Source organism: Poecilia latipinna, unplaced genomic scaffold (genome assembly GCF_001443285.1).
Source record: "Poecilia latipinna isolate Pla-1442-1.1 unplaced genomic scaffold, P_latipinna-1.0 Scaffold79, whole genome shotgun sequence".
Lineage (NCBI taxonomy): Eukaryota > Metazoa > Chordata > Actinopteri > Cyprinodontiformes > Poeciliidae > Poecilia > Poecilia latipinna.
This window is the reverse complement of record NW_015112695.1, coordinates 403,480-422,783: the sequence shown is the minus strand read 5'-3', so window position 1 is coordinate 422,783 and position 19,304 is coordinate 403,480. Positions and strand designations below refer to the sequence as shown.

At 38.5% G+C, this 19,304-nt stretch overlaps 1 protein-coding gene across 2 annotated transcripts in view; it reads left to right on the top strand.

The window, feature by feature from the left end:
* Window positions 1-19,304, top strand: part of coro1ca (coronin, actin binding protein, 1Ca) — a 32,076-nt gene that overhangs the window by 7,797 nt on the left and 4,975 nt on the right. For both annotated transcript variants that reach the window (XM_015018679.1, XM_015018689.1), the window contains exons 2-3: window positions 5,203-5,399; window positions 18,025-18,147. In XM_015018679.1, coding sequence (XP_014874165.1) covers window positions 5,203-5,399; window positions 18,025-18,147 — 320 coding nt within the window. The remainder of the gene's footprint in view (window positions 1-5,202; window positions 5,400-18,024; window positions 18,148-19,304) is intronic.

Genomic DNA, 19,304 nt, shown 5'->3' with positions numbered 1-19,304 from the left:
TTTGATTGGTTTTGCATTGCTATAAAGTGATTCTTGTAAACCGGGACTTAAGTAGGATAAGAAGTTTAAGATTTAGTTTTAAGTCTCTCAATGCAGAAAGTTGAAGTGAGAAAGGAGGGTGTTGAGCTTTAAGTTTCATACTAAACTTCCAGACTTTATCTAGTCCAATTTTTTTTATGTCTTAACCGAAGGAGTCTGTTATTCCTGTTCAGGAAAGGGGAAGTTAAGAGCTGAAAATGTTGTATTTGTAAATATTGGATCAAGTTTCTGAAGAACTGGCAACCTGTCTGCTGTGTAACCTGTTTATAGCCCAGGAACAAGGCTTTCCCTGGTGGAGTACATATTGGAAAAAAGAGGTGATGGATTAAGTATTGGAAATATTTCTGACTGCTTGTTGCCTGACTTGTCAGTATGGTACTCTATCACAGTCATGTGGCGTTGAGCAGAGCTGGAAAAAAAAAAAAGAAAGTTCCTTATCTGCGATTCAGTGGAATCTGACTGGAATCTGGTTTCCAGAGCGCCCTGTGGCCTCACTTACAGGAAGAGGATTTAGCTGCCAGTTATCTGTGGTCTTGGTAGCAAAAGGCAAAGAACAGACACTGTGGAGCGCTCTGAGGTGGCATCATGGAAGTGTGTGTTGTGACAGGGGAAGCTAAGTGTGGGTAAAATAGGTCTGTAAGCATTTTTAAGTAAGGACTCAAAAAAGATGAACGTAAAACACTAACACAGAACTTTCAGATTTTTGCTGCTGTCAGCTGGATGCAACTCGGACTTGGGAGATTGTGACTTACACATTTCTTTGTATTTATTAGATCAGTTTAAACAGTGCACATTATTAATTTAATATTGAGCTTTCCTGTGCTTTCAGAGAAATTACTTGTCTGTGTTATATCTGCAAATTCATTGGTCAGCCATTGCATTCTAGTTTAAGAATACTATTTTAAAGATTTGATTTTTGTGAACTTTTTTCATTTTTAACTAAAGCAGTGTCTTGAGTGCTCATATTAAAGCACTTAGCAATGTTTATAGAAGTTGCAAACAATTTTCCTTCATCCATTGTGAGTGCAGCTTTGTAGAGTGCATGAATAAACAGCAAGGACATGGAAAATGTCATCAGTGAAGTTTGATTGTTTTCGTCTTGAATAAAGAAGACTAAACATTACTATAGCTAGGATTTTTTAAAATGTGATTCTTCTGGATTTTTATGCATTGTGTCCATAAGCCCTTCAGTTCACCCCCCTTTATAAGTGGAGCTATGAAATAAAATGCAAAATGCTTTTCTTGCAGTAACTTTAAAAATGGCAGCAGTAACAACATCTCCAATGGAACAAAAGTACTATAGTGTATTAGACATTTGCTGGTATGCTTTAGGTTTGTCTTAAAATACCATGTTATCAAATCAATGACATAAATAGATTGCAGAATATTTTTGCTTTACGGTAGCACAAGCCTAACAAGCTGATGTTGGTTGGTTGGTTAAGTAGGCGTGTTATTTTCATTGGTAGACGTCCTGCTGCAGATTGCTTGATAAACATGCCTCTCATAGCTTGGCAGCTGTAGTTTTAAAACAGAAATGGTGCTCTTTTAGATTCTACACCTGTTTTTCATTATCAAAAATATTTTCAGACTGAGAATTTGTCTCGATTGTAACAGATTTGAAAGTGTTATATAGGCTTTCTGCATCCTGCTGACTAGCAGTTGGCAGCAACGATTGGGGGAAGAGCTATACTGGATTATTTATAGCTAACTCCAGTTACTCTACTGGTTTGTATTTTAAAGACTTTTTAATAAGTTTGTTTTTAAGCAGCACATGTCTTCAGCAAAAGTTGCAGCAAATGTGTTCTGACACTAAGCTTGTGCTCTAGATCTGTACTTTAAGGTTTGATTAAACTTAAAGTACAGTAAAAGGACAAAATATTTCCAGACTTAGCTTTTCTATGCTCAGTTGGGTGAAGATTCATTACTAAAATGCTTTGTGACTCAAGGGACAAAAACGGCTGTTGCACTTTAAATGCTAAAAGGACTAATATTTTGCTACGCTGGCTAAACAAAAAGACTAGCAAAGCAGAGACAGAAGTAAAGGTTTATTTTTTTACATTTGAATTTACTTCTGTTAAGAATTTAGGTGAACAAAGTTTTCAGTGTTGGAGACAAACAAATGCTAGACATCTGGTGCAATGAGAAACATCATGTCTCCACTGTAGTATCTTTAATGCACACCCCTCTTCGCTCACTGAAAACACAGTAAAGACTACCATTGCTACAAAAGCTTTTTAAAAATGTGTTGCTTTCTGGTTCAATCGGTGACCAGATGTTCATTCAGGTAACACATGGCGTCCTCAAGGATTCTTTATACATATACACGAAAGACCAAAACTTTTAGCTGTTTGTCTTCTGTAGGGTTTTCAAAAATTAGCCAAATATCAGAAAATGCAAGGAGAAAAAAACATAGATTTGAAGTGAATATGCAGCTGCTTTTATGACACAACTTGGTAATAGATTGAGATCCAGCTATATAGGAATGGTCAAATTAAAATAATTTGATTAATATTAAGCTTTTAACTTTTCTAATATATCATTGCACGGTCACATTTTTGATGTACTATGTTGGTTCATCTATTGTTTACACACAGTTATCAGCGTAGTCTTGCTAGAGGACTGTTGCTTGTGTCCTGTGGCCATTGGGGCAAGAGGCAAGGGACATCCCTGACAGGTCAGACGTCATTCACAGGTCAACATGAAGACACTGGACCAGCAACCATGTGCATACACACTTACTCATAAGATCAATTTAGAGAGACCATTTAGCCTGACGTGCATGTTTTTCCAACTCTAGCAAGAAACCAGAGTATCCATATTTGCTCTGGAGGAGGCCAGCCAGCATGCCTAGGTGGGACCCATGTGGGGGAAAGGAGGGCTGATATATGGGTCCCATATGGGTTTGTCCGCGGGTTCCACGATGGCCCCACATGGGTTTGCCCATGTAGGGCCACAGCCCACATGGGCCCTACATGGACAAACCCATGTGAACCACCACCATATAGGGCCCATGCAGGGCCCATGTGGGCTCTGGCCCTACATGGGCAAACCCATGTGGGGCCATCGTGGAACCCGCGGACAAACCCATATGGGACCCATATAGTATGCCCTCCTTGTCCCCACATGGGGCCCACCTAGGCATGCTGGCAGGAAGCTAGAGCATGTTGGAGTCTTTATGAAAAGTTTTACTTCAGATAAATGGACAGATCACCTCACTCTCTTGAATTTACATTTAAGCCATTTTTTTTTTTTGCCTTTTGGAGGTCATATTGTCGTTTAACTTTATGTCTGTACCAAAAGTCTTTTAGCTCGTTGACCTGTGGCCTGGTGGTAGATTTACCTATTTTTGTAATTCCTTTTTTGTTCTTTCAATCCTCTGGATCACACATCTGTGGAAGTTGTAAGCGTTGCATTGAATGATTTGCTGACGTCCTGTAAAACTCTAAACCGCCACCCACTTTGGAAACTGAAGGCCAGTTTTTCCTGTCTCACCAGCTCTGGTTTAGTTGAGCTGTACGTTTAACAGTTGCTTTTCAAAGGAACCTCAAAACATTTCTTGCTTCATACAGCGGGTGCAGAGAGAAATGACTTCAAGGGGAAACAAAAAAAATAAATTAAGTTATCTATATTTAAAAATCCTTCCCAGTGAGACGTTTTTTTTCTTTGTTTTTTTTTTATCCCCGTCTCAAGCCTCCTGGGTGCCGTGTCACACCAGCAGTCACCATAATCTGATCTGAAGGCAGTTGTGCCATCACATCTCATTTCTTTAATGCAGGCACAAACATGTTGTCCCTTTTCAAAAATGTCCTCAGGTCACTGTTATTTCCTTACACCATTTCACCTTCGTTGAGCAGAATGACGTCTGACTTCCTTGGAGCTGCCTTGTGTACGTGTGCAGACATTCCTGACGATCAGCAGATTTCATGTTGGATACATGAGAGAAACGGTTTATAAATGATCAAAATGCAGTTATGTTTACTTTTTCACTTGTTTTGATGCATTGCTGACCTGTGTGTTAACTAACTGTGCAGTTTGGGTTAAAAGGTGCTACTAGCCCGAGTTTTATTAGTGATATTAGTGTAAGCAAACAAGCCCCACCCCGCACTATTGCTTGATTACCATCCCACATGACTTTAGTTTTATGGAAGCGTTTGGTCACTCCCCTCTTCTAGCAGAATCAACACGCTTCTTATGTTGCAATTCTTGTTTTGTGTCGGGAAAACGAGTCGCAGCAGCTTAAGTCACATTCTTTATCTCTCCTCATTGCCGATTCTTTTCTTTTTTGCCCGCATGTACGCACACAATGGGAAAACCACCTGCAAAACATGTCCCACATCCTGTGGGTCGTTTTGGTCGTGGTGACTCAGCCTGGAAATGCGTTTGTGGGGCGTATCAAAGTAACTTTTCAAAATAAGACGCGAGGAGCTTTTGAAAGTGATTTATGGAAGTTGTCTCTGTAGGTTGTAGGTGAAGTCGGGCCTGTTTTTTTTTTTTTGTTTTTTTTTCCCCTTCCTTTTTTTTTCTTTTTAATCTGATGTTGGCCAGCTTTTCCATTATTTTTGGAAGTGCTGTGTTATTGTAGAGAGAGCTGTGGGACCCAATCCTCTGAATGAGCATGTTTTCCAGAGCTCTTGTCTGCCAGCAGATTTTTGTCTTGGTGAGGATTTTCCCTGAAACAACCACAAAGTCTTTTTGTTTGGGTTGGGTATGGCATATCCTCTTCTGGAAGTGGACCTCTCTGTCCTGTTCCACTGATAAACGTTCTTGTTTAATATTCGACCTATTGGAAGATGGGATCCTGAAATAACTAGGTAACCTGTAAAAAGGCTTTAAGATATTACACTTTTTTCCCCCCATAAAATATACGTACAATTTACATAACATGGGATTGCTTTCAGCTGTCAAAATAACCAGTGATGTTTAAAAAAAAACCACACACACACACAGTAGCCTAACACATCTACATACATGTTGCTTCCAAGTGAAAGAAATGCTTTCAGTTTGCAGTAAGAAGTTCACCGACGTTTGAACGTCTTAAATATTTCACTCTCCTCACTACAACTCTGCAGAATGTAGCTTTTCTTTTATATTCATTAATTTCAGCAAAGCGAGCCTTAATTTTCCAGATGTTGCATGCAACTTTTTTTCTTTCTCCCCCTGCAGATATGAGACGAGTTGTACGACAGAGCAAATTCCGTCATATCTTTGGCCAGGCGGTGAAGTATGACCAATGCTACGATGACATTCGGGTCTCAAGGGTCACATGGGACAGCTCCTTCTGTGCAGTCAACCCCAAGTTTGTTGCCATAATTATTGAGGCCAGCGGCGGTGGAGCTTTTCTCGTTCTCCCTCTTCATAAGGTAAGTTTTCGATAATGTAGAGAATGTTTGTATTTACTGTACATGCGGCATTGGAAGAAGATGGAGAGATTCAGATGAGCTGATGAGGGTTTTTTTGCTTAAAGTCTGATTTCTGACTCGGCAGTAGATTACAGATCATACCTTCGTTCTGAGATTTTTGAAAGGGTTAAAACATTTTACATATCCAGCATGTTTCATGAAAGGCAGAGCTTGCTGAAAGCTAAAAAGGCTGAAACTGAGCAAATCTCTGCTCTATTCAGCCTTTAACTTGTGCTTTATTTCGCAGCCTGTACATCTTAATTTGTCACAGAAAATATGGGTTTCTTCTTCCGACATGAATTTTCAAACCCTCACTGATGAAGAAAACTCTCAACTTCAAGTCTCCTTTCCTCTCCAAGTGGCCTGTTGGGGCTTGTGCTGATCGATGACAGTCATTTTATTTATTTTTTTCTTCCCAGTGGATCATTATCTTTAGCTGAAGGAAGTCCTGTTGTCCTGTTGGTGTTGCATACACATGATTACTTTGTCCAGTTAAATTGAACACATATTTGGATGAATGCAAAATTAACATGAAATATCTGTTTTTATTTTAAAGGGATGCATTGGTTAGTTTCCACTTTTCTTTTTTTTTTTTAAATAAAACAAATGGTCATTTGTAACGAGCACTACCTCGTTTCTGCTGAACCATCCAGTCGGTGTATTCTGGAATTAATGTTTACCAGCAGGCTGCTTGACACGCCCTTATGTGTAAACCTGAAACTACTCCAGAGCTCTGAAGTTAACAGTGTCCTGATTTTTTTTCTCCATATAAGGAATCACTCCTAAGATTTAAGACTTTTGTTGGGCAAGACTGCTTTTATAGAGCGTCTTGATGTAAACAAAGTAACTGAGTGTACTTGCTTCTTGTCTTTAAATGTGCTGTCATAATGGGATTAATTAATGTGTGGCAGAGGTTAAACCGCATCTTAAACCAGCCTCTGTCCTACTTAAAAGCAAAAAACCCAAACCCTTTGATGTCAGCATGGTTAATGGCAGTTAACCGTTTAGCCTCTTGTTTCTTTTCAGCAGAGGCAGACACTGGCGGGATGGCAGGTTCTAACACTATGAGCGACATAAGCACTGCAATCTGTTGACAGATCTGCCCAAAGTCTGTAATTAATGTACAGTGGTACTCTGCTATGTCATATGAGAAGGATCTGGCATGGGAACTGGATCCTCAGGGCTGTCATCGCACAGCTTACACCTCTCAGCACCTCATTCAATGCAGGGCTTGTGCTGGAGGTGGGCTGTGGGCTCAGGGCTTTCACGTTCCTGCTGCCCTTCTTTCTGCGTCTATCTTTGTGTGAGCTGCCCTCTGCATGCCATGTGAATGCACAGCGGTGGTGCAGCCAGAGAACAAACTCTGCTTTCACGACTACATCTGCTGCTGAAGAAAACCCCGGGGCAATTACCTCAAATCGGACAGTGGGAAAAACGGATACATTTTCAGACCGCCTTGCATTTAGGTTGATGGGCTAGAACTTGAAAGACCAGTCCTTCAGCTGTAGCGTTTGACCTATTCATTGAGAAACTGGAGCTGAAAGGGAACACTATCTTTCAGAAGAGCTTTGTATGTATTTTATGACTTAAGACAGTTTGCAGAGTACAGCAAATGAACCGGGTTCACAATTTGGCGAGTGGAAAGGTTTTTTTCCTTGGATGTAATGGAGATTCCCCTTTTTAATTTTTGCTTTTGTTCTTTAGATCATTTCAGCCTTTTATCTTTGTACAATTCTTAAATAGGTTTCTGAATTATAAAAAGTTTGTTGGAAAAAAAACTATGTAGCATCAGGAGGCTGTACAGCTCTGAAGTGGGACAAAAACTGTTCCTGCAAGCAGTAAAAACAGTGAATTACTCTTGTAAACCTGGACTCTGTGTGTGTTATGTTCCAATAAACCAAAAGTTCATTTTCAGGAAACCAGAATTTTATAAAAATGTAAATTGAAGTAATTCATTTTATATGGATTCCCTGCACATTATCCTGCCAATACCAAGAGTTATATTCTACAAGAGTTGATGCTGTGACATTTTTTATAGCTACAACCTCATTTTTGCATATTTTATTACAGTGGTCATGTTTTAACTTCCTTGATTAGGAGAAAACTAATAACTAAATGGAAATTCACCCTTTATAAAAATAGAAAATGTAAAAGTCACTTCCTCGTCGTTTGCAAAACATATTTTTGTACTGTTAACAAAACTTCACAGCAGCAACACCGTACAATTTCTGTGTGTGTGTGTGTGCGCGTGTGTGTGTGTTTTAAGTGATGAACTGCAGCAGCAGGGTAGTTTATGTCTGATTAATTTTTTACCCCCACACGGTGGATTGTGATGTGGATTCGATCAGCCTGTGGTTGTGATGAGGTCCCTCCAGGAAGTTGCAATGTTGCGATCACAACTATTGACACAAATTCATTTTTCATTTGCAAATTTTGCGCGTACATGCAATTTTCGCCATCTCTTGTGCAAATCTGACCAGTCACCTTAACGTTTCCTTCTTTTCTGACCAATCACTGCAACTCAGCTAAATTTTAACCAGGTAGATAATTTCTGATTTAATTTCCTGTTTCACAACGTCCGAGGCGTCTTTAAACGCACCGCGAGCGTTCACAGTCTGACGCTGGTTATACTGTGGATCTGATCAGCGAAGGGAGACCTCCAGCTTGTTTTCTTCCAAACAAACTGTGTAAGCTGAGTAATGCTGCTACATGCAGCAAATATTGGCTAAATCATTCATCTATTTTAGTTTATAATATTAAGCTGGTTAAGAAGAATACTAAATGTTATCTATTTTACACCCCTTGCTTCTTAATGCCAGGAATAAACCCAATCCTCTTTAATTTCTGTAGAGAAGTTATGCCCTCTGTTGCTTTCTACATAATTAACAGAAAAGTTTGTCACAATAGAGAGATCAGTGAGGGAGGGGACATTAGACCAGAGGCCAGCAGCAGGACGATGATGCAGGGTCTTCTCAGGTAAGGAGGGATTATAATTGATGAGAGAAAGAGAAGAAAAGAGGAGGTTATGTGCAACAACTTCAACTTTTTTTGTAATACCATATTATGGCAAAGATGAAGCTTGTAACTAACTGTTTTAACTATATGCTAGGACACTCTTGTGAAAGACATCTTTGATCTCTCAGGGTTTTATCCTGGCTAAACAAAGGTTTAAGAAAAAATCTAACTTTGACTACAGCTTTTTGAAAAAGGTGCCACAAAATCGGTAATTTTAGGCTGCATCAATCAAAAAAAAAAAAAATATTGCAGCATCCTGGAGGGGTGCTGGAGGGTCCAGGGAGCCTGGGTTGCTTTAATAGTGGCCATCAGCTTGAATGTCTTGTTGGGTTTCTTGTATCTCATATTCCTCTTGATCCCCACAGAGACTGAGGCTTAAGGCAAGAGCGTTTGCTGGCCAAACAAGGACAGTGATGGGCATTAAACCAGACATGGGTACTTTTGGAAGTGTGGCCTGTCCAGCTGGAAAATTAAATCTGCATCTAAAGAGAATTTTGACCCATTGAGCAACAGGGTAGTCATTTTACTCTCTAGCTCTAATAGAGACCTGTGTTGTCATCTCTGGTTCTGGAGTGGTTTAACACGACTGCGATTGTCTCCTGGATGTGGCTGCTGTTTGGTGGCCATTGAAGCAGTGACTCCATTCAGCGTCTGTAGCTTGTGAGTGTTTCTGTGAATTGGCATTGCTTCACAATGCTCTCATGGCTGTGGTTTTTTTCTTGCTGCTTGTGCCAACTTTCTCCTGTACTTTTTTCTTCCACTTTCTTTTTCTTTTGTTTGATAAAGCACTCTGTGAAACCCAACTTTGTTGCTCTTCCACATTTTACCCTCTTTGCGGTAGGAGTTAATATGGACATGTCGAGTTTTCTTCATCATCGTGTAGTTCATTGTTAAATTATACGTGAATTTTTATTAAGTGTTACTCTAGTTTCTGGTTCCCCCTAGCTGTAAGCCATAATCAATGCTTAAAACTGAAAGTGTGATTTATTTGGGTTTTGTTTTATTTTGGTGCTGTTACTGCTGCAATCCTCCCATCTCTGATGCATCTGTTCTGTTGGCCCATCTGCTTGTGCTGTGCCGCTATACGTCTCTGTAGGCAGCCAGCTGCTCTGGGCCTTTGTCCTGCACTTACTCCCTCTGAAGCCTTTTGTCATTATTGCATTTTAGTATTGGGAGGAGGGGCTGGGGGTTTAGTTTGCTAGAAGTATGATCATGCTCCTTCCCCCTTCACAATTAAGCCAGTCATTGTTATTGTGGTGTAACAATAGGAGTTTAAAGAAATGTTTTTCTACATTCCTATGTTCTCATATATCTGGTTTGTTTGTTTTTTTATTAGAAATTTGAGTGTCATCAATAATTCAGAGGTACTTGCAGTTTTTTAAGCTAATTTGAAGCCTCATATTGTGATGGGATGGCTCTTTGTTTGACTCCCTAGGCTGTGGGTTAATGCAGCAGGTTCCCCCGACTCGGCACAGATATGATTATTGCTATTCATTCTGTCAGAACAAGAGTATATATATGTACACTCTCTCTCTCACACACACAGGGGGGGATCAGATGTCCAGCTAAACAGATTTCTTTTCTCGTCCCTCATGCTTTGAATCTCCACTTCTCATTCTTAGTTGAACACCAGCTAATTTATTCCCTGATTTCCATATGAAGGAAGTTGTGGGAGTGATGGCAACTAGCAAGTATTTGGTGATTCCTTTCTGTATGTGCTTAATAGGAAAAGGGAAGTTATTCCAAATACTTTGATTTAAATCTGCGGGAAAAACAATTGACAGTGATTTATACATGCATCGGAACATTTTTAACATTGTTTTAGCTGAAACATTTATTTTCCATGCTGTGTGCGTGCCCACTGTTATCCACTGTATGTGGAGTTTATTTGATTTGGATTCAGTCCCTCAATGATCCATTCATCCTGTGCTCAGTCTTGGCTTTTAGTAATCCCAGGGTGTGTGTACAATGACACAATATTTGTCCTTTCACACCATCTTTAGTTCTAACCGAGCTTCATTCAGCCTCTGAGTGCATAAACCTTTTGGATGTACATTATATCCCACGTCTTTCACAATACTTTGGTCAGTTTGTGTTTAAAGACTTCTGTATTGCTCAGTTCTCTCTGCCTTTACCGCCCATTCCTGCTGACTGCAGATTTTACCATATATGGTCATTCACTGCTCCCTGCCTGACAGGCTTCCAAGACCATTTCCTCATGCTCTGCCATTGGCTGCTTCATGCCGTGTCGGTGCAATTCTGAAAACTGGGATAGGCCAAAATGAGAGAAGCGCTCAAGATGATAGAGCTGGGTTGAAGTCAGATGTCGTCTGTATCAGAAAGATATTAATTGTGTTCATAGCCGATTTTTAAATAGTTGTTTTAATTTAGTCTGTCGGGGCTTAAAGTTTTACATATTTATTTATTTTTAAGCAGCAAGCCCTGAATTTAATCTGCTTCATTTTTACTAAAAACAGGTGTAGACTCCAGTGTGTTTCCCCCCCCCTCATCCTCTCCCTCCACGTCTAATTAAAAGCATGCTGTAAATGGCACAACTTCAAAACACATCTGGAATTGATATTACTGCTTCAATCTGGCTGTCCGGTTTTACAGATAAGATGCATTTTTTTATAAACTCCAGATTATTTGTAGTAATGTGGACTAATTTTAGCTAAACTGTCTGCACATGGATGGGGCGAAAGCCCATAGATTTTGATAACATTTGCACAAAGGCATTCCCCTCTGTGGATGTACAAATATCCTTTATGAACTTTTTGATCAATAATACAGCAGGAACTCGATGAATGTGAAATTCATTGAAGATTTAACTTGCATGAACCGTCTGATCTCAGGACTTGGATCTTGAACAAACTGGCAACACAATTGGACATGGAAATCGTTATAGTCAAGTCCACAATTATTCATACTTGCAGATTTGGATTTAAAATTAAGTCGGTTCAACCAAAAAGTTTGTATCTGATACAAAGTGATAAAATAAATCAGTGTAAAATATGTAGAAATCTTGTCAAAAGTCATGTACCTGTATATCCTTATTAATTGTATTGATACAAATTAACATTGTGGCAATCAAACTCTCCTCGTGTTTGCTGACCAGCTTGTTTGGACTTGTACTTTAATACTTTACATTTTTTTAATGAACTCAAAGTCTTTCATGCTGGAAGGCCTTCTTGCCAACACCCTAATCTGAAGATCCTCTATCAGTCAGTTCTGACTCTTCATGAGCCAATGCAAAACTTTTATATTCAGTAAATTAAGAGGCAACTTTAAACCTAAATATGTGACTTGTATAAATAATGTTGAGCTTAGCAGTCTGTGTATTTATGTCTGAGTTAATCTCACATTCCAGAGTGAAAGACGTCTGGATATTCAGATGCAGTCTTCCACATAGCTACCTTTAGAAATGGACGGAGAAATCAGACGGCGGACACAATCTGAATATGTTCAGCTCGACTAAAGACCTGTTTCTTCTCACTACACACATTATACACTAGAAACATTATGTATTGCTTTGAACAACACTCTTCAGTGTGAAAATTACTACCGAGTGATTCTGTTATGAAACATGCTAAATTTTGGAAATGAAACGGTGAAAGGCCTCCATTCTAAAATTAATACACAGTCTGATTAGTTAGTAATGCTAACTGTACTAAGGACAGATTTAAGATGTCGTCTCAAAAAACGTCTTACTTTGGCTGCTCTCACCTACAGGGTGTCGTCAACTCTTCAGATTTTTTTTTTTCTTTTTCTTTCATACCAAAACGATTGCTTCACACTCTGGTATTATTGTCATGAAGAACTTTTCAATCTTTAATGTCATTCCTTCCTACTTGGGAGCTCATTTGAGTTTTCTCCCTTTCTCGGCAGAATGACAGAATCTGCAGCTCAACCAAGACTAGCCCACGCTAAACTGAAGATCATTGTGTTGTTGAGACTGCCCCCGATTGGCAGCAACATGCTGTGGCATGTATATTTGCAGAGCGGGAGCATACTTGGTTTTCTCTCAACAGCATCTATCTGAAGAACTTCAATACTGAAAGTTATCTTTATTATTTTTCCTTTGTTCCACACGTACTTCCAAATCAGTAAATTAGCTCTTGGCTCAATTTCTCTGAATTTAATGAAGTTGTTCTTGTCGCACAATGGAGTATACACCACTCGGTGTATGCTTGGTACTTGTAGAAGGCAGTTTTATTGTGTGTATTTATTGCATGGTATTGTTCCCCATCATAAAGATAGGCCAGATCATAAATTGCTAAAAAAAATCCAGGTGTAACCTTTACCTTCGCTGCCTCGGCTGTTTGCATTAAACTTCCATTCGAAGGCTTGTAAAAGTGGAAATTTCCATGGAGCTCTGAGCAGCTCTGGACAGTATGCATGAAGACCCTTCAGTGGTGTGTGTGTGTGTGTGTGTGTGTGTGTGTGTGAGAGAGAGAATCACATGTTGAACTGCAAGAAAAGGAAGTGTGCAGCCCTCTTATTTGAATGAAAAGAATGTCCTCTCTTGCCTTGAGGGAATATTGTTCATGGTTTTTTTTCCCTGTGTGTGTTTCAGTGCTGTGCTTTGTATCCATCGCCTTGTGATTCACTCATTTTCTGCAACCATACGTGTTGCCATGCAACTGGTTGTTTTGAGGCCTCAGACATTCCTCTTAAAGGAAGTGTAGTTTAGTCATGAACATATTAGATATTCAGCTGCTTGGCTGCAGTATGTGACCATGTAGCCCCTGCATCTTGTGTGGGTAGCTGCTTTATGGCTTTTAGGTGCAAGTGCATTTCACTTTTTGGATATTCTTTTACTTATGGATTACTTGGTGGCCACCTTGTTTGAAAGTGACTCACTAACAGAGTCTGGTAGGGTCCTGTTTAGCACTGGTTACTGTTAGCTAAGGTTACATTTTGTTAGGGAAAACTCAAAAACCTACACCATTTACAATTTGATAACCTTAGATATTTAGGCTCACTGTATTGCATGAAAAATTACACTATGTAATATGCAAATTGCTTGGACTGCAAAAAAGAATTAGCTGAAATAACATGCATCCAGACTCTCTATTCTTGTCATTTATTTTGTGACACTTGAGCAAAAGAAAAAGTAAAACAAAGTTGTTTCGGTAGCAAAAGGGCAGATGGCAGCTGAAAGCAACTTATACTTATTTAAACTTTGAATTGTGCATTTACTTATATTTTACAGTGGCTGGATAGAATGAAACCCAAAGCAGAAATATTTCAACATTTCACAATACTGAATCTGTTGCATGTGATATCACAACATTGATCAGTATTTTTGCGTATTACCATTTTTTTTTTTCTAATATTGTGCAGACCTATTGGCTGGCTGGTAACTAGAAGAAGTTTTACAAATGGTTTTATGTCCTCTACTGAAGCAAAGTCAGTTTTAGATTTTGGTCAATTAGGATATCTGCAAGTCACTTTTAGTAAACATGTATTAAATAAAGATTCATAGACATGACAAAATGTAGTGATGCAGCCGAGCGATTGAAGTCAGGCTGCCAAGAGAAAGAGCAGCTTTTTATACACTTGCCCCATTTCATTTTTAGTTTTTGAATAAAGTACAATGTGACTGGAAAGATTGTTAAATGACCTCTGCTTATAGCATTAGGAGCCATAACTGTTCCCAATGAACCTGCCACAGTCATAACACAGCAATGCAAAGGTGAGAATAAAGCTGCTTTTTAAAATCATGTCAGACAAAACAATATGATTTATTTCTGTTTAAATAACATTCAGAAATGTTTGCTTTTAAAATGACTTACAAAGTTACGGGGAAATTCCTCAAAAAAGTAAAATGCATTAATTAAAACCTAAGTCATGGCGACGATTTCAGAAGTAATAAGATCGGCTAAAAATCTGCATAAAGCTGTTTTACACAGCCGAGCAAATTTAGAACCAATTTTCTCGCCCTTTAAAGAAACGGTAATAAAGCTACCAAGCCCTACCATAACCATGAGTAGCGGTCACAGAGGTGACCTTGAATCTCATATCTACCCTGACTTAACAGTAAGTTTTTCTTTAACTTCTCTTCTTTACCGATGCTCCTTTGTCCTGAGTTGTTTGCCATCCAAATATGTGGCGTCTGTATTGATCCAATATCATACAATTAAAAACGGCAACTCTTTCTGGGCTGTTCATTTCTAATATTGTGCCTTGCTTCCTCAAAAAATTACATTTACTACAAGGTGAAAATTGCCCTGAATTGTTTTAATTTCAGATTATTACCTTGACCTGCACTACATTTTCTGTTGAATTATAAATCTTAAAACAAATTGGTTTGCATTTGTAATTTGAAATGCCATAACTCTGAATCGGCTGATCAGACCTCAAAGGTTACAGCAAATTAGTGTTTGCCACTAAAACCCGTTTGCTGCAGCGTTGCATCAAAGGGTGAAGTTTTTGACATATCTTCACTCTTATTGGTTACGCACACATTTTTGGATGCTTTTGGCCAAGCTATGAAAGGTGAGGAAGGTTTTGCTGCTTGGTTCCACTCCTCTTGAGAAGATCAATAGGTCTAATCTGATATCTGATTAAAGTTTTTTTTGTCCAGCTTTTTCTCCATTTCATTTCAGAATGTGCTGGATAACAATAGACTAAAGCATCGAAATTTTGAGATGGTTTTTGTGGTAGAAATTAAATTGGGTTCATTGACACTGCACATTCTGTTCCTAAAGTATTTGGCAATGTGAAGGATGAGTAGACGTGTACAGTACTAATTATTGTTGATTATTCTTACATGCCAGAACTGGTTAGACTGTGATGATACTCTAAGGGATGTTGAACTAGACTGAACGCAATCCACCATATCATTATTTGGATAGTGTTTTGTATTTTCAATACTCCAGTATCTTAATCAGAGGATTTATTCTCACACTTGTTTATGTAGTTTCTGTCGCTACACCTGGTGTTCATTCCATTTCCTTCCTGCTTTGCATCCTGCTCCAGTTGCCTTCAGGAAATGGAAGAACAGGAATACGTTGATATAAGCTGTTAAGTACATTAGAATCTAATATGTCCGGTATGCAGGGATTTAGTCTCGTCCTTTTGTTGAAAGTTTTATTTGTTGAAAGAGGAATTTCCAGTGAACTCTGCTACATGTAAGGCCACATTTTTCTCATAAACTACAAGTGTTATCTGACACTGAATGGTGGATCAGAAATTCCTGCCAACAGTGGCGTCAGATTTAGCTTTTTGCCAGCTCTAGGGCAGAGTAGGTTTCTGGGTGTGATTTGTTCATGGTAAGGTTTAGAACATAATGCAAATAACATTTAATGCAAAGATCCTTTCATTTTTGCATTAAATATGTTCATATGTTAAAAGTTTTGTTTACCAACTGTACATGCTGGTTTCCAAGCAGAATCATGTCTGCCAGATCTTTATAGTTTGCCACTATTTGTCAAGCCAAAAACCAAAACGCTGCTGTCAAGGTTCCTAACCAGTGGCTGATTTAGAAACAAAATAATTTTCTTCCAAGTAAGGAAACGATTTCACCAACAGCACCAAGCTTTTGTTTAACCAAAGCAAAAAATATAAAACTAAATAAAAAATAGATGGCATTTTAGAAGTGTGATTCTGTAAAAATGAACTTGCTGCTTATATTTTAATTGGAGTATATTAAGTTTATTTGTACAGATATTTCGGCAACAAGGCAGTTCAAACCTTACACCATAAAAACATGATACAGTAACAAGCGATAAACGGTTCATTTTGTCAAATGTGATAATCAAATATACATCAAATATCTTGATCAAGAAGATGACGTTCTGATCAATTTTGTTTTGGATGAAGAGATTAGTTTCCCTGAGAGACTTGGCCTTGCAGCTAGACAGAGGAAACCATTTCTAAAGAGAATTTAAATCTCAAACATGTCAAAGTACTTCTAAGTACTTCACATTATCAAGCCTTTGCTGTTTGTCTCTTTACATTTGACTATAATTTACATGGTTGCAGTGAAGGCCATTTGATTTGGTGGCTGTATTTGTCCAGGGATTAAGTTTTAACTCTGCTTCAGAGTTGAAAATGTCTGCTTAACCTGCATTTATTTATTTATTTTACATGAAAAAGTATTGCAGTAGAACATGGGCCAGTCCAGTCTTCAGTCTAAAACTAGTTCTATTTAAATAATAGACACATGCTAAGGTGGTGGTAGTGTAAAGATATCTGCTTTGGAAATGGCTCCACTCATCATTTAGCTCATGTCTCCTGGCAAAATTTGTTATCTAAAGTGAAGTCAACCAGAATTATCAACCAGAGGCAAGATATTGACTGTTCACAAACCTCGCCACTAAACCTGACAAAAACAAGGCAAACGTACGAGACAAACACTTCAGTTCTGCTGTGTTTACAAAGTTTAGACTGTTTGGCATTTACTGCCTGGTATTTTGATGGGAGGAAGTTAAAGCAGGTGGGAGGATGATGGTATTTATTCTCAAACTCTTCATTTTATGGTCCCCTGTTTTTTTTTAAGTTATATTTTTTGGAGACTTTGGTTATGATGCCATTTTTTTGACCTCCATCACATTTTATTTTTGAATGGGGCATCATTCAGACATGACTAGTATACAAACCGTGCTTCTTAAAAACTGAAGCTTTTCCTGGTGAAACAAGAATGGGACAGCAAAGTTGTCCACTGACCATTTATTACAGTGCATCTAACCGATCTGTTTTTCCAAGTACTTCAATAGGCGCTAAATTAGTCTTGGCTCTGCTGTTATATCCAGTCAAATAATCTTCACCAGTTTCTAGTTTGTCCATTACATAATATTCAGTTTTTAAGTTTTAATAGCTATCCTTCAGTCTTTCCTGGTACGATGGTGGAGTGTCTGCAGGCAGTGCGAGACTGTTTCTGCTATTAGACTGTTAAGCTTTAAATAGAGGCGCTGCTGCAGGGCTGCTCAGCAAGTGACATCATCTGGCCCTGTGGTGGTACTGAAAGTAAACGCAGACTAGGGTGTGTCTTAGACACCCGAGATATTAACCTAAAGGCTCGCTAAGGTAGCTTAGTATTTGGAGAGAACGTGTCAGAACCTGTTGTCTCTAATAAAGCTTTGTGTTTGTATGTCAGAAGTTTCCATCCGTTTAGTTTACGAGTTGCATAAGTAGATTATGTAAAGGCCACAGTTCATTGCTTGATTTAGGGTTTCTAGCTTAAATGTAAAACTAAGTCTTGGCATGACATCACCACTAATGACGTTCTTTAATTACAATGGCTTAGATGTTGGAGCTGAATCTAATCGGAGTTTACTTCTGCGTAGCTCCAGAAACACTGGGGAGGTTTTTTTTTTTTTTGTTGTTGTTTTGAATGAAAAAGATTTGCATGTTTTTTTGTTTTTTTATTAACATTATTTTGGTTCTTTGTTGGACAACATTCAGAATATTTCCTTTATTTCTTGCTCATGTCACTCATCTATTGTTTTTACATTGGAAGAATCCAGCTTTGTATGTGAACGCTTCTTCCTGTAGCTGGGAAGAAGAATTGTCCTGTTTCAAAACACAGACCTGATTCAGACTAATCTTGTTCTGTTTATCTTTACAGTCAGGACGCATTGACAAATCCTACCCAACAGTATGTGGTCACACAGGCCCTGTGTTGGACATCGACTGGTGCCCACACAACGACCAGGTCATTGCCAGCGGCTCTGAGGACTGCACAGTGATGGTAAGGTTTACCTTCCCTGTTCTACCTAAAATCATGCATCTTAATAGTGAGAAAACTGTAATGCTCAAAATTTGGTCAATGAGTGATTAAAGTTTGCATGTTTTTATTTTATTTTATTGGAAGAGGCCTGGCTGTAGCTCGGAGGTGGGTGCAGGCCTCACACTCTGGATTAGATTAGACTGAAATATGTGTTATAGGAATCAGAGGAGGGGAATGATTTAGCTGTTTATTGAGCTGAGGTCACTGACTTCTTTTGAGACTGTTGTTCCTTTTTCCTCCACATGTCCTTATTTGGGCTGTTAAATGCAGAGATTAGTTTTCACAGATGGAACATACCAGCTATTAAAGTTGAAGAAAAGTGCATAAAATTTGGGATCTTTTGATAATGTTGAGGATAACTTTCTCTGTAGCATTACATTTTTTTTCATGCTTTTTAAAATTAAAATACATTTTTGTTGTGCCTTTTTATTTTCTGTGATTCTAGATCATTGTTCCATGGCATAACACTTTAATCTCTTGTTTCTGTGCAGTTGATTTCAATATTTATTTGTTTTTTTGTTGTTTTTATTGAGCATTTCATACATTAAGTTTCTGCTGCTTTGGTGTTGTACTTCCCTTTAAGGTGACTTTACCCCATGTCTTGGTCAATGCTGCCCCCTGCAGGTTCCTAATAATATTTAGGATATTTATAGCCAGTAACGCTGTCTTGAGTCAATTCCATGCTGGTTGCTGTCAGTGAAGGATGAGATGCAACCTGTGCAGTTAATCTTTTCATTAACTTTTCTCTGTATTAAACCGAAAACAAAACAAAGGACAGCACATGTTGAGGTAACTACAAAAGTCCAACTTTAACATGATCTTCAGATTAGTTCAAAGCAGGGTATCGAGAGCTTTCTAGAATAGGAATTTCTTGCAAATCAAAGTAGCATCACTGCTAGACTCTGAAGCAGGATACACTTAGTGCTGGTTTCCAATTCGGAACAAAAATGCTTTATTAATCCCAAAAGAAATTAAAATTCAACAGTTCTTAGTTGACTGCATTGTGCCAAGTTTAGATTTTAGAGGTGGTACTATGGTTTAGGCTGCATTTTTTTCAGAGGCACGCTTCAAGTTACAGGAAACTCTTAATACTACTGCGCACAAAACCACATTGGATA